This window comes from Enoplosus armatus, chromosome 2, assembly GCF_043641665.1.
Source record: "Enoplosus armatus isolate fEnoArm2 chromosome 2, fEnoArm2.hap1, whole genome shotgun sequence".
NCBI classification, from domain to species: Eukaryota; Metazoa; Chordata; class Actinopteri; order Centrarchiformes; family Enoplosidae; genus Enoplosus; species Enoplosus armatus.
In genome coordinates, this window is record NC_092181.1 from 15,057,207 (window position 1) to 15,082,155 (window position 24,949).

A 24,949-nucleotide genomic window follows, 5' to 3' on the forward strand; every position below is an offset into this window, starting at 1 on the left:
TAACAGTGAATGGGGAAAAAAAGTTTAAAATGAAGCCCTGATTTTGCTATAATAAGTATTTTGGGGCCATTTTTGCCCGTATTTCTTTATTGCAATATAGCTGACAGGAAGCAAGAGGAGGGAGAGGAGGGATGATATGTAAGATCCCTGGCAGGGCTTAAATCAGGGATGTTGGGATTACATGGTTAGGGTCTTAAACCCATAGGCCACCAGGATGCCCCGATGAACACAATTTATTAACAGTTGATTATATAACAGTACAAGATAAGGGCTTTTTACAGTTGGTGAAGGTAGATACTATTGCTATTGATTGTAATGGTAAAAGGAAAAGGCCTAAAGTAAACTAATGAATGCAACTAACAATGAAAATGGTAGTTTTGTTGTAATACCTTATTTCCATCTACAGGGTTGTGGATCACAGTTGTCTGTGGTTCCTAAAGAGAACAAATGACAGAGAACTTGTGGGAAGAAATAAGAATGATGGCACAGAAACTGTTAAAGGAAATGTGTTTGTGTGTATTTTCAGAATTGTATCTATCTATCTATCTATCTATCTATCTATCTATCTGTCTGTCTGTCTGTCTGTCTGTCAATACATACCTATAATTCTACTTGTCTGATTGTATCAGACATCAAATAAAAAATTAACCCTTCCACTGGCCATGCCCACTTGTTTTTCTTTCTTCATGATTTTATCTCCCTTCCTGCATCGGATTCTTGCCCAATGTCTTTCTTGTGTCTGCTTTCCTCAACAATGTCCTGCCTTTGTAATCAGATGTCTGGGCTTTAGTGGAATCGATCCTGATGACCAGCTCAGTCCTTCTAATCACTCGCCCTGATTACAGTAGATTATAACATCAGCAGCCTGAATCTGTGTGTTTGTGTGGGAGTGTGTGTGCATGATGATGGAAAGAAAAAGGAGGGATGCCATGTGCCTGTGTTCATGCGTAATCTTCTTGACAGCAAATGGGGGGACAGAAAGCCTTTGACATCATGCAGAGCAGCAGTCATGGGGCCTGACGTAGACAGCCAGTCAGCAGACACCATGCACAAGCCAATGAGTGACAGCCAAATCACTTGGGAATGTAGCATAATAATGAGCCTAAGGAGCCGACATCCCCACTCTCCAGTCATGCACAGACAAGTTATATGAGCAGCAAACCCTAAATAATCCATCCTTGTGAAGAATTTCACCATCAAATACAGCACTAAAGTACATTTCATGACATGAGAGGAGCACACGCATGGTGTAGGTGTGTAAAGAGAAAGGAGAGAGGAGGGGTTCTTGCAGAGGAAATGGGGGCAAGGAGAGGGGGGTTTGAGGTAGAGGTTGCCCCTAACTACAGATTTAAAAATGCACGAGTCAAAGCCCAATTCAAATTTGTTTCAGCCCAACATTAACAATATACAGATCCAGCAATCCATCCAAAGGCAAGGCTCTATATGCCCCATGCACTCTCTGATAATTCAGACAAATGAATGAATACATCAATCTGAATTCTGAGTAGTTTATCTTTCATGGTTAGTTGTATCAAATATGCTGCACAGCCAGAAAAGCGCTCACACACTACTTCATTCAGGGATAGCAACGTTGAGCTACACATCTGTTTCACCCCATTATATTTTCTATACTCTTATACACCTGGTTAAGAAATTAATCTTATCAAGTAAGGATGATATTCAAACAGGAAATGATCTGATCCCGTGTGAAAGGGTGAACCTCTACCTCCTCCACAGTGGGGTTGTGTGAGGTGGGAAGGTGAAGAGGTTTTGTGGATGAAGGTGCAGGTGTAGGTGAGGTTGTGTGTATACCAGCGCAGGGGCAGGGCCAGTGTCTTTAGGACTGGTCACTGTGTTGGCTTTGTTGTTGACCTGCAGGGGGCAGTGTAAAGGGGACATGATACACATACACACTTTTCAGACACACACACATGTGCACACACACACACACTCTGGCTACGGTCCATTCCAAAGAGATCATCCCAACTCATGTGTCCCAAAGATCTGATGTTACTGAGTGTTACATTTTTAACAACCAAGACCTCTTTATGAAATCTGTGTTTATGAGGCAGGGAAGTAGATGTATTGATTTGATTGAATTCAAAACTTCAAAACTAGATATAAAATAGAAATAATAAAATAGGAAAATAGAAAACTATGCCAACAGACCCTCTTCCAACTTCAAACTTTTCCCGTCTATCCATATGAATGTAGATATGTAATCACTTAAATTTTGACTCTCTTGAGGACTACTTTTTGTTTTCATTTGTATTGGATGGGGGTCACATGGATGAGGGATTAACTCCCTGGAATGGATCTCATAGCGTGACATACTGTAGGCCTGAGTAAGACCCAAACACAGTGACACTGATTCAAACAATGTATGCAGAGGTCCAATCTCAAATCAACACTCACTTATATGTAAAACAGGCACACAGAATTAGTCAGTCACACAAAATTCTCAACATTGTATGTACATGCAGATATGCACACACACACACATGTGCACATGCACCTCTGCATCAAGTGTTAATTTAAGATTGGACCCCAAACACACAGAGAAACAAGGATAGAGCACATGAGGGGCTCTACGGTAAAGATTAAGTGACTATGGAAAATATGATTCTATTCAGGAAACACAGGCCGGAAGAGACACTAAAAAGACCAGAAAAGGATGTTAAAACTAGTTAATTATATAACACATATAATCAATGTGTCACAAGAATATAACAACCGTTGCCCACTGCTTGGAGTGACTGTCCCTGAATGATGATGCTGTTAAGTGCACAATGCATAATAATTATCCAGAAGGCTCCTCAGACACTGAACGTTCCAACAGACTAATGCAAACAAAGCACTGTCTTCACTGTGCAAAGCAACTCACCTTAACGCCATCTTGCTTCTTGTTGAGCAAACTCTTGGCTGCTGTAGAAGGAAAGAAGGAGACAACACTTCAGCACGAGAGTTCACAAACAGAGTCCTGAGCCTGCGGCTATACACTAACATGCAGCAAGCATATCAGTCAACTGTGCTTATCTTCAAACTCCAGGTGCAAAATCCGACTGGAAGATCCATAATGCAGTGCAACAGATGCTTAGAATGGCATTGTCATTTTTGCAGGGTTGTTCTCCTACTACATACTAATTCACATGTGAAGGGCTGAAGGGCAGGTGCTTCATTGGGGGTGTATTTAGCAGGTGATGAAAGGGAAAATCTACCTATCTCTAGCAGACTCAGACAGCATTCTTAAACAGACATTTGCACACATACACATGCACTTAACCACTAGCACCCACACATACAATCCCACCACTCCTCTCCCACTATATTTCTCATGGTATAAAAAGAATCCAAACACTAGATTGCATTTCAAAATGCATGCTGTATCCTTGTCCACATTTCATTCTGATCTCATATTGGCCCTTTTGCAAGCGTGAATTTCAATGTCGTTCTTGTGAATACCAAACACCTCATCTTCATGCATATGTGATTGGCTATTAGATGAGTAAGTAACTATTTAGTTGGGCCCAACCCCCACATATTTCCCTGTCATTCCAAAAATCTTACCTCAAATGGAAACCACAATCCAAACAAAAGAAGGAAAGAAAATTGAAAAAAGGAAGAAAATGATGAATAAAAAGAGACACAAATGCACTAATGCATTTTACTGTAGAATGAAGAGAGAAAGCAGGCCAGTAAGAGCCTGAGAAAATAGAGATAGGTCAAAGGAAACGCATGCAAAAAGGTGTGATAGAGCGCAAAATAGAGATAGAGTGAAAGAGCAACAGCTAGAGGGACAAAGGGAGATGACTGTTTACCAGTGACACCTTTGTGCCAAGATCATCTTTGTTCTATAGAGAACAGAGTTTTAACAGAGTTAAAAAGCCCCTTTTAACGTTAAAGATTAACTGCACATTTTTACCTACTTTGTAGTGCCTCTGATCTGTTTTCCTCAGGACTAGAAGATGCATTTTTCATAGAGCACCTAACCAAACTACCTCCAATATTAAAGGCTAAGAAGCATTTCCAGCCTCCTGTTTTTTTAAGATGAATGTTTCTACAATATGTTCAGGAAACTAGGTCTTGGATACCAGGCTGAGAGAGACATACCTGAGAAGTTTCTTGTGACCAGCAAAGTGGTCAATATGGCTCCCTGTAGTGATAGAAAAGAAGGAAAGAAGGACGTAATGATGATGGAAGGAAGAAAGGAAGGAAGGAAGGAAGGAAGGAAGGAAGGAAGGAAGGAAGGAAGAGACAGAAATAGGAAGATTGATTATAAGGTTACGGCAGGAAAGAGGAGCACAGCAAAAGGGCAACTTGAAGGTTTTAGAGAACAAGTCATCATTTCTAAGTTACCCTGAGAAGGAGAGAAAGATGGCTGGATGGATTGTTCTACATAAATAGAAACATGACGAATTGCCAGACGCCTCACCTTGAGTTTCCTCCTGGCGTTGAATTTCTTCAGGCACTCCACAGTCTCCTGCCTGTGCATCATGGAAGCTACAGTGGACCGTTGCTGGAGGAAGAAGATGAAAGGATTTAGAGGATTAGGACAGAATGGGAACAATGGATGGGAGGAATGTATGGATGTGCATGTGTGGGCAAAGAGACTGTGGACAGTTGTGTGCCATGAGTGATGCTACTAAGGCATTCTGTTACCAATAATGGTTTATCATTATTAGTGTGAGGGTCTATATTTCAGTTTCTTCATCTGTATGTCTGTTTATGTGTGTGTTTCTACATCTCTCTTTGTTTGTGTGTGTGCCACATACGCAGATCCAGGGGTGTTTGAGGGCCTCTGCGGCAGTGATGCGTTTACTGGGGTTGATGGTTAGCATCTTGTTAATCAGATCTTTGGCCTCAGGAGTTACAGTGTCCCACTCTGGGGACGGGAACTGTCAAAAAAACAGCGTTTGAATTAATTCAAACAAATTACATGTTAGCTTTCATTCGTTCAAACTTGCCTTAGTTTGTACTGTATGTGTGTGAATGCTTACATCATAGGCCCCGGCCTTGATTTGTTGGTAAAGGCGGTGCTGGTCCTCATCCCAGAAGGGAGGGTAGCCCACCAGTAGGATGTATAAAATCACACCTGGAAGGAAGCGACATGGCAAGTTAAGCATGTTAACGGAAAATATCAATATACTGTAGTACTGTGTAGTCATATAACCTACATTATTCCCTGACAAAATAAAATTCACTCATTTAACACTGCACAAAACACTTGAAACAACCTGAAGGTGCAGTGTTGGTGCAGAACACTCCTCTTTACACACCTGACCAGGTCAGACAAAGCCATAGACTGAGGCTTTAGCTCCAGCGTCAAGTTCATTCAAACAGTTGCAGTGTGAGAATTTGAACGTTATTTACCACAGGCCCACATGTCCACTGGTTTCCCATATGGGTCTTTCCTCAGAACCTCCGGAGACAAGTATCCCGGGGTGCCGGCAAAACCTGGAGGAGTGATATGGAGGGAGGGAGGAGATGTGGAATGGTAGGCAGGAGTGGGCACTTCAGTGACTGGGCTGTTTCTCAGCTACCTAAATGAGTGATTGATCGACTGATTGGTTGGTTGCTTGATTGACCAACTGATTCAGGTTGAAAAATGGATGGATGAATACTCACCAAACCATGCCTGCTGGTCCCCCTGCACCTCGATAGCCAGCCCAAAGTCAGCCAACTTGACCGCCGCCCCCTTCAGCTTACTGGCCAATAGAAGGTTCTCAGGCTGGGGGGGGCGGAGTCAAACAGGTTAGAGGTGAGAGGTCACACGCTCTGGGAACAAGCCGCCCACAGACACAGATCTAAGATCAGATTAGCCAAACCAAATCCTAATTCAAACCATTAGGGGTCTACAATGCTAAACTGCTCTTAAATCAGTGTCTGAGGCAACTCCCTTTCTGCCACATAAATGACAGAGAAACATAAATGTGCACGGGACCAAATCTCTACGTGACAACGGACATTTTCCACACTGGAGCTGTGGACTTGTTCCCTCAGCCTCATGGATTCTGAGAGAGTGAATTGGTAGCAGACATGATGCGCTCGTCCACAGTAACACCAATTCACCATTAAAATCCATGAGTGGGAACAAAGTGCACACTGCAGGGAGAAGGATACAGGAGGGAGGTGTGGTGTAACAGGAGACGTGGGTGTAAACAACAAGTGACTCAGCCACATATGGGTAACGCCAAACACACTAACACAGATTAGCACAATCATAAGTATATGCAAGCACATGTGTACACACACACACACACACACACACACACACACGGACACAGGTGCAGAAAGGTCTTTGCTAACCTAAGGCCAGTTAGATAGTGTGCGCTCATGAATAATACATTTCCTAACATTTAGAGACTCTAAACACAGACAGCCTGTGAGCAGTTAGTTTATGGCAGACATATGACTCAACAGGACACTAACTGACAACTGGACACATCAACATAATCATTTACATAATGATGAATAAATCCTCCTGATTATGAAGCATCTAAAAGCTTAAAATCACTTCAGCAAAGGACATCTCCCCTAATAAAGTTGACAGATTGGAAATCTCATAAACCATCATTGTTAGCCTGACTTTTTTTCTCTCATTATTTTCCTTCGGTATAGTTACATGTTCACAATCCATTTGAACATAGTCAAGAGTGCTTCCGTGCTTCTTCTCATCCCTTTTTTCCTCCACATAAAAACGCTCTTGGGAGGTTATGAGAATACAGACTACCATTAGAATATTCATGACCATGGAAAATCTTTCACATCTCAACATAATTTTTTACATAATTATGCAAATTCTGATCATTCCTGAGGTTCAGGCTTGTGATTGCTCCTATTCCTGCAACCCCCCCCCCCACCGCCACACACACACACACACACACACACACACACACACACACACACACACACACACACACACACACAGGGATGCTAGTGTGCTCTCTGTAACATCAGGGATAGTATTAGGGGAGGATCCTTTTCTTGACATTGGCAGGACGGGTATTAAGCCCAGAATATCTACTCAACAAGATTCTAATGTGGCAATGTAAAAAGGCAGATTGTAGAGCCAGGCCGGTAGTTTTGAATCTTATTCCTGTACACCACAATTGCAGCCCATTTCTAAGCTGAGGTCAACGTCAAATCAGATTTATGCTCAAAGCTTTTAGAGGCCACTACAAGGAAGAGTGGAATAATGTGACAATTAAAAAATCTTTATGATGGCATGTTTCCCTGCACATGATAAAACAATCATCGTTTTCAGTTTCATTTCATTAAACAGACTGTAAAAAAAGCAAAGTGTGTGGATTCAAAGGGTAAGGATTATGAGGGGAGTCACTGGGTCTTTCTGAGTGTTGCCATCTGTCTCTGAGTCAGGACTGAACACGGCTGCAGCCGAGGCTGCGGTCATACAAACCTTCAGATCCCTGTGGACGATCCCATTAACATGGCAGTGATGGACACTCTCGAGGATCTGCTGTATGCAGTGGCTGATGGCAGGAGAGTAATGAACAAGTGCAGGATTGTGATGGAACAAATGAAAGGAGAAAAGAAGAAAAGAAAAGAAAGAATGACAGAGAAGAGAGGATGAGGGGAAGAGAAGAAGAAACAATCCCATAACAATGTATCATATGTCCCTCTCATTAGACTTATGTGTGATGCTGTTTTCTTGACGGATGACATTAAGCCACATGAAGGTAAGTCATTTTTCACAAGATTTATTAATACATTATATAGACAAACCAAAGCTATGCAGTGTCTATGACAAGAAAACACAGATACACGGACACTATCTCCCCCTTTCTCTCGCTTTCTCTGGGGAGGCAGGGTTTCAACATAAAGCTGGCAGTGTAAGGTAGGCTGTGTATGATTAATACCGCAGGCTATATGTCGTTAATCACCTTTATAAATAACTCTTTTTGAGATGCCTCAGAGACAAGGCAGCTGTATCACACCTCTGAGACAACCATATGTGAAACAGTGAATGTGGAACAGACAGAGATGCATAATGGCTGCTGTGCTCAGCAGTGTGTGTGTGTGTGTGTGTGTGTGTGTGTGTGTGTGTGTGTGTGTGTGTGTGTGTGTGTGTGTGTTTGTGTGTGAGTGGGTGCGTGTTACCTGGCATCAGCCTCACTGTAGTACTCCCTGGCTACGATATCCTCGAACAGCTCTCCTCCTGTCACCCTGTGGAGAGACAGCAAAAACATTATAGTGCACATGTTTCTGTCTCTCTGTAACGGTGACTGAAACACAATCATTCATTGTTTTTCAACTGTACTCGATCATACACACATGCCTCATGTATTTATAGACATCCTTAAACACACCGCAAAGTTATAACATCCATAAAAATGAGCTAAAGCAATATACTTGTATGTATTAATGTTTTACATGTGTGTCTGTGTACAATGTAAGCTTTTATGGGAATGTGCAGGAAGATGTGAATATGCTACACATGTTTCTTTGCTTGAGTTTTGCACATATTGTGTTTAAACCTGTGTGCATATCCTAATTAGGTCTGTATGGGCGCAGATCTGAAGAGGGCATATAGGTCAGGAGCCTGTTGTACCAGCTCTTCATGAGTTCAAACTTAGCCTAGTTAGGATTTGCTAAGTGGACCACACAAGCTAGTTCTTGTGCAGGGATTAGTTGTTATATTTCCACTAAAGTAACTGCCCGGTGTAGTGTAGCTAACTAAGCTAGCTAAGTGACAAAACATTGGCTTGCTGACCTGTTGAAGAGTAAAAGAGGTAGCTAATATGAAATATGGTCGACACATCTGACCTGATACAAAATGCTGGTGTAAACCTGGAAGGTTTTAAATTACATTTCACATAAACAACACGATACAGTTTAAATTACAAAATGACGAACGGTAACTTGGCTAAATAGCATCGGTTAGGTTAGCTTAATATGATACAGTATATCCCATTCACTCCAAACTGCATAAATACTCTAGGTTAACTGTTAAACACACATATCTTTTCATGTATGTAAACATAAACAAAACAAAATAATAACTACGACGTCCTTGTTTCCTTGTTAGCAACCAATTAACAGATTACTAAAGTGTCCCCACTGCGTTACATTAACGCACCCACCCCCTACTGGACACTTTATCTGGACACTTTACTTTATTCTGGTCACTGCACTGTTGTTATTTATCTTATCTTATTTTTATTTTTATTCTTATTCTTATTTTAGCTTTTATGTTCTACTTATTTGTTATCAAAACAATAGCACCTTCAGACCACAGCAAATTCCTTGTAATGTATGTTACTTGGCAATAAACAGTTTCTGATTCTGATTCTGAAGTACTTTACTAGCTAAGAATTGTGTCACAATCACAAATTTGAAGCAGCTGGTAGTTGGAAAGGACTTAGTAATGGGTGACGAAGTCGGTGCAACGCAATCCAGCTTTACAAGAACTAAGGATAGTTTTATGCAAATATTCAAGTTAGAAAGGAAACAAGTCAAAACATGTAGGGCGGTCACAATTGACAGAGAACGTGCGTGTGAAAGTCTGTTACTCACAGATCAAACACCAGATAGTGGAAACCCTCTTCTGATATGCTGTCATGGAGTCGTACTGTAGAGGAGATTTAACAAAACCGCAAAACACAAACGCAGGACAGGAAAGGAAAAGAGACAGAAGAAAAAAACAAATGAAACAGAAAGCAGTCAATAACTCAATACTCATTATTTACTTTTTCCTTTGTGCTGCTGTGCCTCAGAGTTAGAGTTGTTAGTTGTCATGTATGTCAGAAATACAATGGTAATATGCAAAGGTGAGAAGTACTAAGTGTAAATCAAGTAGCAAAATGAGTTTGCAATGCATAATATATTCCACCGCCACTTAATGTGATGATTCATGATGTTATTAAGAGTGGATTCATTCTGAAGCCATCCCCACAATCACTGTGATTAGGTGAAACAACTAACACTCAAATGAGTCCTATAATCAATTTCAAATTATGCTGTATGTTGCTAACTATAGATAAGAAAGCCTCAGGTATAAGCTATAAAAGCTTGGTTTATGAAACCCCAGTAACAAACCAAAACTCACATTTGTAACATTTATATCAAGGAAATGGTAAATGATTTGTACATTATTATTTTGACATCTGGGGGCTCAACTTGGACAATAAAACAAAGGAATATTAAATCCAATCCTGTGTGTGGGTAAACATATCATCAAACATGTCAATGCTGATTGTTAAACTCTGACTTTGTATTTAAAGACAGTGAGTGTATGTTTTTCTTTAAATCCATTCGTATGTTTCAGTATTTAATATGAGAAAATTAACTTTCTGACTTGCAGCTGGGCTGAAATTGTTTTAATCAGAAGTATTTACATGCACGGGCCTTTGTATTGACATTAGGAAGCCCTCAAAGCCGACTGAGCATTTGGCTCCTGATACTAAAGAATTGGGTTGTTTTCTTTTTTCAAATTTCAAATTGTTCTCTTTATAACTTTATAAGAGCAGAGTTATCTTGGAAAACTAACTGGAAATAATGGCAGCGAAGAAAAGAGATGGCATGAGCGGATGAGTGTGAAAAGAACAAAAGAGGAGAGACAGCTTCTATCAGAGGTATAATGAGGAGGAAAGAGTATAAAGGGTCAGTGGTTAAGAGAGAGGGTATCTGTATCTTTCTGATGACTCGGCTGGGAGAGCACACAGATACATCATCATTAGATACCTGTATACACACACACACATACACACACACACACAAACTTGTTTTTTCTCTATCTCTCTCGCTCCCTCATAACCGTGTCTAGAAGATGAATAGCCATAGCAGGATTCACCAGAGACCTGAACAAAATATGTGTGTTTTCATTTGTATCAGCGTGTGTTCCTGTGTGTGCGTATTTTCAGATCGAGGACTTGCAGCTCACCGATGTTGGGGTGCTTCAGTAAACGACAAATCCTCGCCTCTCTCTCCAGCTTTTGATGATCTAAAAGAAAAACAGAGGAGACACAAACACAGAGAGAAACAGAGACAGGTTATTTTTAATGCTCTTCATTATGCCATGATTGGCTTTTTGAATCATCTAACTTCAAGTTAGCTGCAAGTTAGTTTTGACTTATTAGAGGGCGCTGCCCAGTGTTAGGGCATTGTTGTCAGCATCAGTGTGTGTGTGTGTTTGTGTACTTGACATCCACACTTCTGTATGTGTGTGTTGTGTCTGTCTGTCTGTGTGTGTGTGTGTGTGTGTGTGTGTGTGTATGTGCGTTGGCTTTGTGTCAGCCCCGCTCTTTGCCTTATCAGAACTGAAATGCTTGACAAAAATAATGTGACCTGATATGTGCTTGGTTATGTGCCATAAACAGACAGGCAACAGTGAACAACAAACAGAGTGAGCAGCCACAGTGGATTCACATTGACCTCCGGTGTCGGGCTAAATATGAGTGCCTGCAATGTGCTTGCTGGTTTCTTTTGCTGCCCTGAGGACAAAATAAAATGGCAAGGATACAAATTTAATTTAATTTCATAGTCAAAAACAAATTAAAATGTAAAGATCATCAGGTTTCTCTTGCTCTTATATATATACTGACATATATTATGATGGAAAATGTATGTAAAATCATGTTTTAAATCATCAAAGTGATGTTCAGTACAATTATGTTTCACAGTAGACCAAACTTTTCTAATGTTTTAAAAAAAATAAAAAAAATTCACTCTTTAGTCACCCTCTGTTCCAGGAGATGTCACCTTGCTGACCCACGGTGATTACCATTATACATATGTGCATTACTGTGCACTTCACTTTACATTCCGTTGTGCCAGCACGACTCTGTGCAATGACAATCTAATCTTATCTAATCCTTTTAGCTCTATTTTTGGTCTCTACCAACTCCTGAGGGAAATATCTGGCTCTTTAGCTGCTAAATGTTCCACTACGTTCACCAGCTAGTTGCTAACTGTGTCTGTCCGCTGAGCAGGATGTGTACAATTGGTTTTTAGAGCTCTTTTCGCTGAAAACAGCTGCCTGCTACAGGCAAAATACTATTGAGCGGTGAGAGTGAACCAATACAGGAAAGTGGCAGGTTGGGAAACAATGACCTGAAACACACTAAAATGCTCCCTATGTCTATTTCAACCTTAACACACCATGAGGGGTTTGTAGTGAGCAGTGTGGACCTATTTTAATTTAATATTCAGTTTATTTTACTCTGTATTGTAAAAATCAAAGAAGACTCCAAAACAGCTGTTGCTAATTACTTTGTACAACATGTGCAACAGGAAAACCACCACATTTCATGAACACAAGGAGAGACAGACAGGACAACAGGTATTAGGGTTACTGTACACAGGCTGGTCACATGGCAGCCTCAGAGAGAATCTCACATCTCCCCTCTATGAGACCAGACTGATTTTATCTGACTTTGTGAAACAAGAGGTGACTCTCAAATCTCCCTGTCAATAGAAACCAAAGTCCAGTGACTCTGATTCGACACAACTGAGACAGAGCAGCAGTCACTATAATGTGTGATGCAGTACGGTGTTGAGGCGACCCATTTCGGCTTTGCCTCAAGACACAGAGCGCAAGAGCAACAGAGAGAGAGAGAGAGAGAGAGAGAGAGAGAGAAAGAGGAGCAGTGGGTTCGACTTTTTTTTCCCAAATAAAATAGGACGCCTATTTTTCACTCTCATCCGTGTCTCCTTCCTCTGCTCCTCTTGATGCTATGGAAACTGTGGACTCAGTGCAGCTCAGAGGCAAGACCAATAAAGAGCTTGTTCCCATTATAGGTACAGGTATCTGTTTGTTTGTGTTGGTGTAGTGCATCTATAGGAAGCGACAGGCCGACACACAGTCAAAGTTAGGGCTGCAGTATACTTTAAACGAAAAGGAACTTGGCGTGCTCTCAAATGCTCGGTTAAAAAAGCCAGTACAGTATGTTCACTGTGACTGAAAGACTGTTCATCCACACCAGAGGGGTGGAGTTTATCAGTCGCAGCGAAAGAGATGAAGCCAGAATGAAATCCCAACAGTGGCGTGCAAAACAAATACAGGATGAGCAGTGGATGCACTACAGTTAAAGCTAAAAATACAGTGGGAGGAAGTTGATTTAAAACCTTCCCTGGTGCAGTTAGTTACCAACACAAAAAAACAGAAGAGGAGATGGTATGTTCACTCTCTAAATGGATGAAGAGATGTGTGCCACTCAGTTTGATGACTGGCACACATGACCTTCCAAAACAAGTGATGCATTTCATTAAAAACCTTTCCCATCCTTCCATCCAAGTATAAAATGAAATCCATAAAATGAGACAATAAACAACCACAAAATGAATAAGTGAATTACTACATTTTGGTTTTCTGCATAGACTTTTTGGCATCTGTTCACTACAATTTGCCAGTGTCAATTCTAGGGCAACAGTGATTCAGACCCAGACATGTAACGACACAATACTACAACTGATAAACTATCCACTTAAGTTGGAGAGGTGACGAAGGTTTACATAAATGTACACTGGAAACACCCGAGGCCAAGAGTACTACTACGTGACAGTGCAAACCGACGTCAGGTGTGGTGAAAGAGGACTTTTACACGGTAACAACAAACGGACCAACACGCACCAGCTTGTGTGGAGTGCCATATTGCCTGTGAGAACACGCCAATTACAATTTTGTTTGAAGTATACTGCCAGCTTCAGAGACAAGCACAACAGCAGAGAGGCAGACGGGCATCCTGACAGGCAGAGCCAGAAACAAGGGCAGCTCAGCCATTAATTCATGATTAGCAGGACCCTCTGAGCAAGGTCACTAATCTCTCCGCCTCTGCCTCGGTCTTACTATGTTACTGAATGATATGATCTCTTCGGCTCTTTCTCAGTCTGACAGATACAAATTCTATCTTTGCTTTGCAAAACTAAAAGATTCATTTCATTAACCCCATATTTTCTTGATCTAGCACTTTATGTCACTTTTTTGTTTCTGGTTGTACATCAATCTTTTTTTTGTCAAATCGCATGTTGCAACGGCGCTACACGGATTGTGCTGCCTGTGTTGGTGAGGAATTTAAAAGACTCTACTTACATTTACATTTCACATGTCTTGTATAAATTGTATAAATAATAGTATACATAATACATACATAATCAAACACCCTGTGTTCATTTAAAACTTTCTCACTGGCTTATATAATAGCTCCACTTCATAATATATCATGACAGCATTCTACAGCAGATTCATTACTAGAAAGCATACAGAACTCTTTAGCCCCCAGCCTTTCTCCTACATACTGTAAAATATATCTGGCAGCCAACACAAACACATTTGCCCACACCCAAAACAAATTTAATTTTGGCGATGGATTTGCGAAAGTGCGAAAAATATTTAAATCTTCCAGATTGGAGCACTCACGTGCATTCATATACAGCAGGAAAACTGACTTTCCTATTCATATGTAGTCTTATGAATGCTGTCTTTTGCAGCCGACACTCTAGGTTTTGAATGTCGGAGCTCCCAAACACAGAAGTCGACCGCCATAAACCTCAACTAGCGGGAAACACTGAGTCTTCAATTGGTTTAAGGTGCCACTTGATTGCACACTAGCTGTGGTCCATGTAGTAGTCTATGTGTAGTTTACGTGGTCTGTGGAGCTGTGCATCAATCAAAGATATGCGTTTTAATACTCAAGAAACATTAGAGTAGCTACAGTACAGATTGAAAAAAAGGCTAAACTCAAGACGGCACAGTATGCCATGGGCAGAAACAGGATGCAATTTAGAGCACTTCCTGGAACTTAGTTCATATAAACATATTATGAAGATCATCATCAACCATTTACTGTTGCCAATACCGTCTATAAGTCACTAACAAATTTGAAAACATTAATAAATTGTGTCAACTGCTTTGATGTGATGCTTTTATCTGTTGCAGAATATTAGTGAGTTTAAATAAAATAATTTGTATACTGATAGGTGATCATCTTTGCTGTTTTAGGCCTACAGGAGGAAGATAAAATGAGAAAATAGTTTCTCTTTGAAGCAATTAAAACACCACTGCAAACACTGCTTTAAATACAAAGGTGAGGCTGGTTGTATGTTTCACTGCACTGTAAATGTCTGTCTTATGACAGCCTCACTCCCTCTCTCCATCATTTTCCACCTCCACTTTTCTTTCACTCTCTCTCCCTCCTCCACAGGTAGTCCACCTCCCAGCCGGCTGGACATCTGTTGTCTAGCAACTCCTGCACCAATCAGAGCGTCAGGCCTCTCCTCTCCTCTGCAGTGGAACCAGCCTTGCATGCAAATGGCTGACATCGAGAGTTCACACACAACTATCAAACTCTACAAGCACAAATAACTAATTCTGTAGGAGCATACACACTTTTAATTTAAACACATCACCTCTGGAACATCAAACCATTTAACCCATAACACACAAAGAACACACACTGCACGCATTAGGATAGAAAGCAGAAAGGGGAACTTTACAGATCCTGTATTGCAACAGTTCAATGCCAAGACGCTAATGTGCTATAGAAGCTTAGCGTGCAGTCCACTACAATGAATACCAAAACAAATTCTGCATTAGGTGCTTTTGTTTAGACAGTTGCTAATGTATGACATTAAAATAGTAAATGTTCCCTCTGCAGCTGCAAGATTTGAGATTTGAGATGATGTTTGAGCTACAGCAAAGATGATACGGTTGTTGTGGAAGAAGGGAGGCTGCTGAAAGCTTGTTAATTTTAAAGAGTAAAAATACTATGCTGTGAAACGTATCAATTGCTTCAAAGTAATGTCAGAAACTTTGTGAATGTTTTAATGCAGTTTGGTTGAGGTCTGTTCAGGTTTTAATACCATTGCTTCACAACAAGAAGGGGTGCTGGGTTTGTCCTGGTCCTTTGTCTGTTCTCCTGGTGTTCATGTGGTTTTCCTTTGAGAGTTCCTTATAATTTTTGCAAACTTCAAAGATGTACAAGTCAACTGGATTGGAGCACAACAGTGCCCATAGGTGTGATTATCTGTATGTTAGCATTTTTATTTTCTAACAGACTAGAAAATCACATTTTACACCTTTCCCTGAACCACCTTGTGCTGCAGTCGACTCTGAAATCTGCCTCACTCTCAAAAAGTCTCAGACTGACAACAACGAGTTGTGACTGGCTGACAAAAATGCTTTACAGTACTTAAATGTATCTGTGTGTGTGCAAGCTTGAGCCCTGCTGCCACAGCCACCGGTGAGAGGCTTTTTGCTTGCGTGGTTTAAACTGACAGCAGCACTTCTACATAATGTGAAGCTGATCTAATTGTGCAGACAAATGTAAAGCTACTCCAGTCAGCTGTTATCATTCAGGACTGCCTGGACCTTTTTGGCCTGATCTAAGCTGCGTGTCTGAATGTCCACATACCAGTATGTTACTGTGTCAAGCAGTGAATGACTATTCATATATAAAATAAGGTTGATGATTACTTAATCTACAATATACTGAGTTGCTTTCTGGTGTGAAGATATTCTTCCTTCAGTAAAAGTTTTTTCTCTCACTTTCTTTATGAAGTTAAACATGGTTGAAGTTGGGGTTTTCATTGTTAATCTGCTGTTAAGAAAAAAAGTGATGAACTGACATTTTTTTGTATATGTACTGGTGAAAAAGCAGCCCTCTTCCTCTTTTATGTCAAAGAATATTATATCACAATATTTCTTTGTGCCAACAGATCTGCTGTGAAATCTAACTTTAAGAAACACTTAACGATGCAGTGGAGCAGCCTCAAGAGGCTTCAACTGTTTTTAGCGATGGTCTTGTTTGTTTATGGTAATCACAAAACTGTCTCAAATGTTTGTGTGGTAATGATATATTGCCGTATTATAGATGCAGCACATTTAAAAGAAAAAAGTCTGAATATTTTAGAGGACGAACACACATTTCTCATTTGAGCCAACTTAAATGTGAACTGAACAGAGCGGCGCAGGGACACTGGTGTGCTGTACCCGTCAGCTGCTCTGCTGTCTGTAGGGCACTGACCTCTTGCATTTGTCACGTCATAAACCATCGTGTCTAAAACACTCTATTTCTTGGTGTCAGCATTGCAAGTATGTCGCCTCTGTCCTGCCCAGGTTAGGATTTCACACTTTGTACCATATTTAGGACAGTCCAGTTGTCATTTGACCTAAGTGAAGCTTCCTATATGTTCCTATTGTCTCTATCACTCGAAGATTTACAACTTTGCGATAACTGACTCACCCAGCTTCGAAGGAAGCCTCATATAAGAATTACTTAAGATTCTAAAGACAACATTTCTCAAGAGTTACTCAAACTCTTTCAAGAAATCCTTTCATATCACTTTTCATGGACCGGAAAAAAACTATAAATGTGTTATTAGTCATTAGTAAATGTATCATATTACTTAGAATTGGTTCTCTTTCATGAGTAATGTTTTACCAGGAAGAGAGAGTCAGAACATGAATGACAAAAAGCAAAGATTTAAGTCCTCTACTTAAGAATAGTTGTATAGTTGTTGAAAGATAAAAAGATGTTGTAAAACAACATTACTATGACTATTACTCAAGAATATTTAGAGGGCAATGTAGGCCTACAGGGGAGTGGTTCATATTGGAAAAATAAGCCCCAAAATAGTTATTAAGAGGCATTAATGGGCATGGGAGGCATGTACCTGGTGATTCATATGAATATTTCGTCTCACTTTGTATATTTTATTGTTCGTATTTGTTGTTATTTGCTTTGACTTGAATGATCCTTCCATCCTGGCTTTTCTTGCTGGAACCCTGTCTTTTGATCTGTATGTGTAAAACCTACATCAAAGATTGCTGTTAGATAGTGTAGTATTATATATAAAATAGAAATATTCCCAGACCTGTTTGCTTATAGAGTTTGTTTACACTTTAGAGAGTTGCATTGAAAAGTTGCTCAGAAAAATTGTCCAAACTCTGCAAGTCATGGCCATCACCAGATAAACCCGACCCCACGAAACCCTCACCTGTATTTCCCTCTCTCGTCTCTCTCCACTGCTGCTTGTTTCTCTTTCATTCAGTTTCTGATGTGTCGCGTCTGCAACCGCACTGCAGCAGAGTGTGCTGCTCTGTGTGTATGTGTGTGTTTTCTTTGCCTTTTGTAGTTTGACATCCTCTAATACTACCAGATTTAGGGACAGACAGAGAAGACATAGGCAGATATAGCAAGCGAGAGGAAAAACAAGCAAGGGACAGAAATAGAGACAGAACAAACACCAGGCAGAGAAATGTGGTCAAATACACAAGAAAAAAAGAAGAGACAGACAAAGCGGCCATGACATGTGGCTGCACTTTAAACATCCTGTCCCTGGTTTGTATCTTCACTCTTATTGACCAAGTTAAGGAAGGTGGTCATCTCTTGTATCAATCAGAAAGCCATAATATATACTGTATCTCCCTCTCTCTCTCGTTTTCTCTCTCTATATATATATATATGTGTGTGTGTGTGTGTGTGTGTGTGTGTGCGTTTGTTTTTTTTGTCCCAGGCTGACATCAACTGTTTGCCAATTGTATTTCTGATAATATTACTACTGATATGTAATGTAAAGATTCAGTTTTCTGTATTAGATATATGTTGATTTTACCAAGACATTACTCACTAGTTAAATTTCTCAAGAAATATATCATTGGGGTTACGTACCTCGACTTGGTATTACCTTCTCCAGGCACGACATGTAGACCTGCAGTAAATGTCTTTACCATCAACTTAAACGTCTGTCTGTATGTCTGTATTTGTGTCTGCATCAGCACTGCATCTGCATTGTTGCCGTATTATGTCAATACAGATGATTTTGCCGACAATACACATATTGCGTGCAGACAAAAAACACTTGAAGCTAGATTGAAACTACCTTGTATGCATCTCCTTAAAGTTGAATGGGCAGTTAAGCCGAATTCTGTGGCCCCTTCTCGACTGTGACTTTTGCAGATACCCAACAATGTCTCCTAGAAATAACGTTTACATATAATTAATTTGCAACAGTAAATACGTTTTAAAGGAAACAACGACCGGATCACGTTTTCTATCAACATGAGGAAATGTTGTTAATCAACATATCTGGGAAGTCACAAAAATGTTGATACCACACACACACACCACAACAGGGTGCTGGAATTGCTCATCTTCAATTTAATTAAGAGTTTTAATTAAAAAGATGTAGTGGGGTGAATGTAACATGGTCTATGACCAGCGGCTAAGTCCTCCACGCAGAACCCGGGGGGTCTAATGAAACCATCCAGGACGATGAGACACCGTCACCCTCCGCTGGCTCCCAATAGAGGAAGAATTATGAGACTGATAACTCCCTTGCTTTCTCTTCTGAGGAGAAACAAAAGGTGGCTGGTGTCAGAGATAAAACTGCCCCCTGAGTATTGCTGGGAGGTTCATAATGTACGGTAATGTCTGCCTTCATCTTATCCAGTGTAATGCAGCCGCACGCGCATTAGACTAATATGTAAAAGTGGTCTAATCTGAGGGTAGTGGTCTGGAGACATCCTGACAAGGAGAGACTTAACAACAGAATCATACAGACGCAAATCCACATTTATAATCACATATATTGGGACGAAAAGCTACAGATTTTAAGTAATAAAGACCTACTGTACAGTGAATTCTGTAATATAGAAGTATGTGGTGCTGCTAAAGAGCTCTAGCAGCACCAATGTATCAAACTACTGTATCTGTGATGACAGTACAAACAATTATTCACAGGAATATCATTTCTGCTAATTAAAAACAGTAATAAAAGCATGCATGTTGTCTGAAAATGTTCCTTTTAAGAAACTGTGTGGCTCCCTGGTTACCACAAGCACAAGTTGGCATAGCAACCAGCAAAGGTTTATCAGTAAGGAAGGCAAATAAATTGCTTAATATAACTACTATATGCACATTAAGGCATGCAGACTTTGAAAGAGTACAAACATTAGGCCAATACTCAAGCGCGCACACTTGTTGCGCTTGTTTTTAAACATTCCTCATTTTCTTCATCTACTGGAGCTAAATTCTTGCTACATCTACCAGCAATGCCTCAAGAGAACATGCCTTAACTTTCCATTCAGCTTTTTATTTTACATAAAGGCAGGGAAAACAATAGCATTAATGTAATAAGAGCAATATGTTTTGCAACTACACTGCATTCCATGTCTCCTGCTGGTGTGTTTGTCATACAAATTGGTATCTCTACCTCTAGAAATGCGAGGCACATTGTTATTAAGTGTTTTAATGTGGATTAGACTTTAAGACAATCAGATCTTTTTCATTTTTGAAGTTATCTGTCTATCAATGTGTTTTTTCTATCACTATCACAGTTAGATAAAGACTGTAACGCCATGAATTCTAAGCACTTGAGGAGGGAGACCAGACTAAAGATTTCCTCCATGAAGCACACAGACTTAGACTGTGATTTTACTGCCTGGGAATGTGTGAGGAAGAAAGAAGAGGACAGATGTGAGAGAGTTATTAGGGGGGAACGGTAAATCAAAGTTGAAAAGGACAGAAGCAAAGGCGGAAAAAAGAGAGAGAAAGGAAAAGACAGAAGGAGGTGCAGTACTCTGTAATTAACAACAGCCTCACTTTCTACAGAATTACCCTTCATACTGTAGGTTCTTTCTGTGCTGAACGATGAATAATTGTTATGTCGAAATCCTGACATTTTAAAAATGCAAGAGCCGCAATTCTCATTATAGCTTATTTTACATATTAAAAGTATATAAAAAGGTGAAAGTTTTAACTGGTGACTGCTGATTTTGGCAGCCGAAACTGTCCAGAAATGCATACAGCTGGAACCAACTAGCTACAAATGAAACTGCACCAGAAAGTTGGATTTCTCAAGAAAGAAACACCACTGTATCATTTTGAGGTTGAATACATAAAGTAGACTCTGTCTTTGTGCTGTTCAAACCAAGAGACGAGTTTCTACGTTAACAATTTAGCACCATTTTCAGACAGTTACAGCAGGTAACAGCTAGGTGGGTAATAATAAGCAGCTACAGAGTAGAGCTGTTAATTTCAGGTATGTCAGGTATTTAGTTTCAGGGTTCATTCTCATGAACGAAATAGTAGTTTGACAAAAGGTTCTCAAGGTTCACTGGCTAGATTTCTTTCTTTATCAGTGCTTGGAGTTTGCTCAGTTGGTCATTATGTGTTCTAAGCACTCTGCAACTAAGTACTTGACAGCTGAGCAAACTCTGCTCATGAAGACCAAGAGATGTGGCTAAAAGCTGTGGAAGAAATCTAGTAAGTAGACCTTGATTTAAACTCTTTTTTTGTCAGGCTTTGACAATTTAAGACGAAAAGTAATATCTTACGACATGTGAACTAATTTGACCCACTTTCTATAAAGAAACTACTGTGAGCTTACTTGGAAATTGACTTCTGTCTAGCGGCTTTGAAAGGGAAAGGGGGAACTGGTTTCAACTCACAAGTGAATCAGCGACTGCATCATTTCGTCTGATTCTTTTTACAAAGAAATAGGATAAGTTCATAATTCGGTATACCACCAAGCAAAAAAGCTCTGAATACCAATTGTATGCTACCTGCCCAGCAGCAGACAGACGGAGTTAGCAATTAGCTGGTTGAGCATTTAGCATCCAAGTGGCTAAAACTACAATCATTACAGATTGAACTCTTGCAATAATGGTCAGAAAAATCCCAATTAGACAGATTGCATACATTGTTCATCCCTTAGTTCTTCGCACTAAAATATTTCAATTACATACATACCAAAAACTGGCTCCTTTAAAAAGATGGAATATGTAAGAGAGAGAGAGAGAGAGAGAGAGAGAGAGAGAGAGAGAGAAGGAGAGAGGGACACCAAGAGTGAGAGAATGACCAACATTTATTTATAGCCTCCAAGTGAGTCATGTGATCCCCCCTTCTTCCCACTGATGCCTCTTTCCTTTCCTTCCTTCCTATTTCTCTGTCTCTCCCACAATCACATCCCCTCTCCCTCCTCCTTCCCTTCCCTTCAAAGTGAGGCGAAACACACTCACAGTGACACCGGAGGAATGCAGGAATAAAGACTATAAGGCAGCGAAGGGAAAGCAGGAGGGAAGGCAAAGCTTTATGTTGCCTAATAAGGGAAAGCGACATGAGAAACGATATGCAAAAAGAGAACACGCACATACAGAAAACATATATCTATATACTGTATATATACCACTGAGGCAGACTGGCTTACACCTTAGCAACTGTCATCATCCCTGTTACCATGGCGACCCCACATAACAGAAATAACAACTGCACACCCCTATTACCACAGAAACTGTCCAGAACTGCAGAACTGATGGGAGTTAACCAACACTTCCAATGAAAGAAGAACAAGAATTCAAATAAGAAAAAAACTCCTAGTACAAAATCCTTTCCTCTTAGAAGATTTAGATATTTCTTTAACCTATCTCCTTGTCACTGTGTCACTCCCACAATGTAATGCAATATTTACACAGCCCTTTTTTTAAATGCAAAACATCTTTATTGCGATGGATTCAACAATGCAAACCTACTCAAGTGTTACGACAAGCTGAAAGGGCCACATAATCAGGCAATGAGGCTAGTGCACAGATACACCAACAAGGACAATCACACACGCGAACAGATGAGGGATTACAGACACACACACAAGCACGTGCGCACATACACTCATACATAGCACATCACAAGCAAATACAAAGTGACAAAAGATAGCAGACAAAGTCATAGTGACAGGACACTGACGCATGCATGAAGGGAGAGGACAAATATTCAACTGCTGTGAGGGATACAGCGTGCACAAACACACGCACACATTTAAATGTTGACTTTCCATCTTCTCTTCCTTTCTCTGATTATCTGTCTCTCTCCCTCTGCTTTCTATCCTTTTCTTCCTGTCTCTCTCTCTCCACTGCTTCCTCTCATTCACTGACTCATCTGCCGCTCTTAATGAAATGCTGCATAATCAGGATTGCAAGACTGTGACTGGTCCTATAGGCCCACCACACATGTGTGCATGCATAACCAGAAACACCAAACACACACACACACACACAGTGCCTTGATCTGCCCGCTTTCCAGCCACCAATCCTACCCTAAACCCTTTTCAATTATATATACTCACACGCACGCATGCACTTGCATAGGCAAACACACACACACACAGTGGTGGAGCTGGGCTGGGGGGGGGTCATGATCCTGCCAGAGAGAAGGGAATCAGAGTTGCAATTCTAGGGCTTATCGCGGAAAGAGGGTAAGACCATATCTGACACGCCAGCATGCCCGGTATGTAAACCTCTATACACACAAACACACGGAGGAAAAGGGGAACGAGGGAGTGGGTGTGTTTGTGCGCACCCACAGATCCACATGCATATGTAGTGAGATAACCCTTCGCAGTATTTTTGGAAAATCTGTCCCAGCATGCAAGTGGTGAGACACTGATCCGTCTGCCGAGGTGTCTATTACCAACACTGCACTCAGCAAGTGGGAGGGTCAAAATGGCCGGAAGTAAGACAGAGAGAGGGAAGGATTAGAGAGGAAAGAAAAGAGATGCAGCATGAAAGGAGCAAAGAAAAGGAGAGATAAGAAACAGAGCGATGGAGTAATGAAGGCAGGGAGACATGGCAAGGTATCAGTAGAGGAGAAAATGTGCAGGAAGGAGGAATTGGATAGAAGTACCTGGTGAGATATATGAAAGTGTCTTTTAAATCAAAAAAAAGAGAGAGAGAACAAATATAAAAGAGGGAGAAAAAGAAAATGCAAAATAGGGAAGAATGCAAAGGAGCAGAGAACATGGAGAGGGAGGATGCTGAGGAGGAGAGAGACCAGGAGCTGCTGGAAAGGAATGAAAGGTAAAACACTGCAAAGAGGGGGAGGGAGGTGCTTGTTAATACACACATACTACAACACTATAAAAACATAAATTTGCATCATCACTATGAAACTATAGGCAGCCAGGGTAATTAAGAGTAAATGATTACAAAACAGATTTTAGTGAGATGGCTCAGCTCACAGCTACAGAAGCCTGACTCCTTGTGTGGTATGGCCGCAGTCATTGGTTATCACAGGCAACCAAGCTGTGACAAAAACACGCCATTGGCTGAAGAGAAGTAGGAACAGCAAAGGCCCAACACACCATTGGTTAATAATCACGAATACGCTGTTGGCTGTTCCTGGGTCATGTGTGTGCTTGCGCGTGCATGTATGTGTGTGTGTGAGCTAGTGTGTGTGTGTGTGTGTGTGTGTGTGTGTGTGTTTCAAGCCTAAGGCAACCAGGCCAGCGGCTACAATTACAGTGATGGATGTGAAAGAACTGGGTCGGCTTCGCAAGAGATCTGCCCCTGGGACGACAAGACCAGCCAGAGCCCTGAATCAATACGGAGCACATGCACACGCCCCGCATAAGCACACATGCACAAGGTTGTATGTGACAAATATTTACATAGAAACAAAAGAAGGACAGATATGAATAACCCAAAAAGGAAGGAGAACACGTACAGTTATCACAGAGCACAAAAAGTGCAAGCAGGCAAACACAGCTACAGCATTTACTTGACAGTCTCATAGTGAGTCTCATAGTGTGCACATACACAGAAAACTAGATGAATCTCTGCCCCTGTGTGCCCGTCTGTCAATCACTAAGTGACTTTCACTTTCACACACACACACACACACACACACACATAAACTTGTTCCCTCTCAGAGCCCCAAAGCCTGTTTCAGGGGCAGAAATGTTCACAGCTTACCCACATGTAACTCAGTGACTCTTGGGGCATGTTTTCCTGCTCACGTGTGGTGTGTGTGTGTGTGTGTGTGTGTGTGTGTGTGTGTGTGTGTGTTTCCTACCTCTGGCAGAAAGCTTCTTGGTGTTGATGATTTTGGCAGCATATTCCTGTCCAGAGGAGATCTTCACGCACCTCCTGACCACAGAGAATGCGCCCCTGAAATGAACATACACAGAGAAATACTTACTGATGTGCTCAAAAAAGCTCAAA

General features: G+C 40.8%; 1 protein-coding gene across 12 annotated transcripts in view; it reads right to left on the reverse strand.

Annotated features, from left to right (window-relative positions):
• Positions 1-24,949, reverse strand: part of camk2d2 (calcium/calmodulin-dependent protein kinase (CaM kinase) II delta 2) — a 31,970-nt gene that overhangs the window by 3,636 nt on the left and 3,385 nt on the right. For 3 of the 12 annotated variants that reach the window (XM_070916951.1, XM_070916968.1, XM_070916943.1), the window contains exons 2-15: positions 24,801-24,895; positions 10,901-10,960; positions 9,535-9,589; positions 8,119-8,184; positions 7,418-7,490; positions 5,626-5,728; positions 5,371-5,454; positions 4,998-5,092; positions 4,773-4,895; positions 4,433-4,516; positions 4,111-4,153; positions 2,885-2,925; positions 1,813-1,872; positions 390-434 (exon numbers count right to left, since the gene is read on the reverse strand). In XM_070916951.1, the coding sequence (XP_070773052.1) occupies positions 390-434; positions 1,813-1,872; positions 2,885-2,925; positions 4,111-4,153; positions 4,433-4,516; positions 4,773-4,895; positions 4,998-5,092; positions 5,371-5,454; positions 5,626-5,728; positions 7,418-7,490; positions 8,119-8,184; positions 9,535-9,589; positions 10,901-10,960; positions 24,801-24,895 (1,027 nt within the window). Of the gene's footprint in view, positions 1-389; positions 435-1,571; positions 1,632-1,812; positions 1,873-2,884; positions 2,926-4,096; positions 4,154-4,432; positions 4,517-4,772; positions 4,896-4,997; positions 5,093-5,370; positions 5,455-5,625; positions 5,729-7,417; positions 7,491-8,118; positions 8,185-9,534; positions 9,590-10,900; positions 10,961-24,800; positions 24,896-24,949 lie in introns of all 12 variants that reach the window. The other 9 variants (XM_070916958.1, XM_070916994.1, XM_070916985.1 and 6 more) reach the window with 9 other exon arrangements.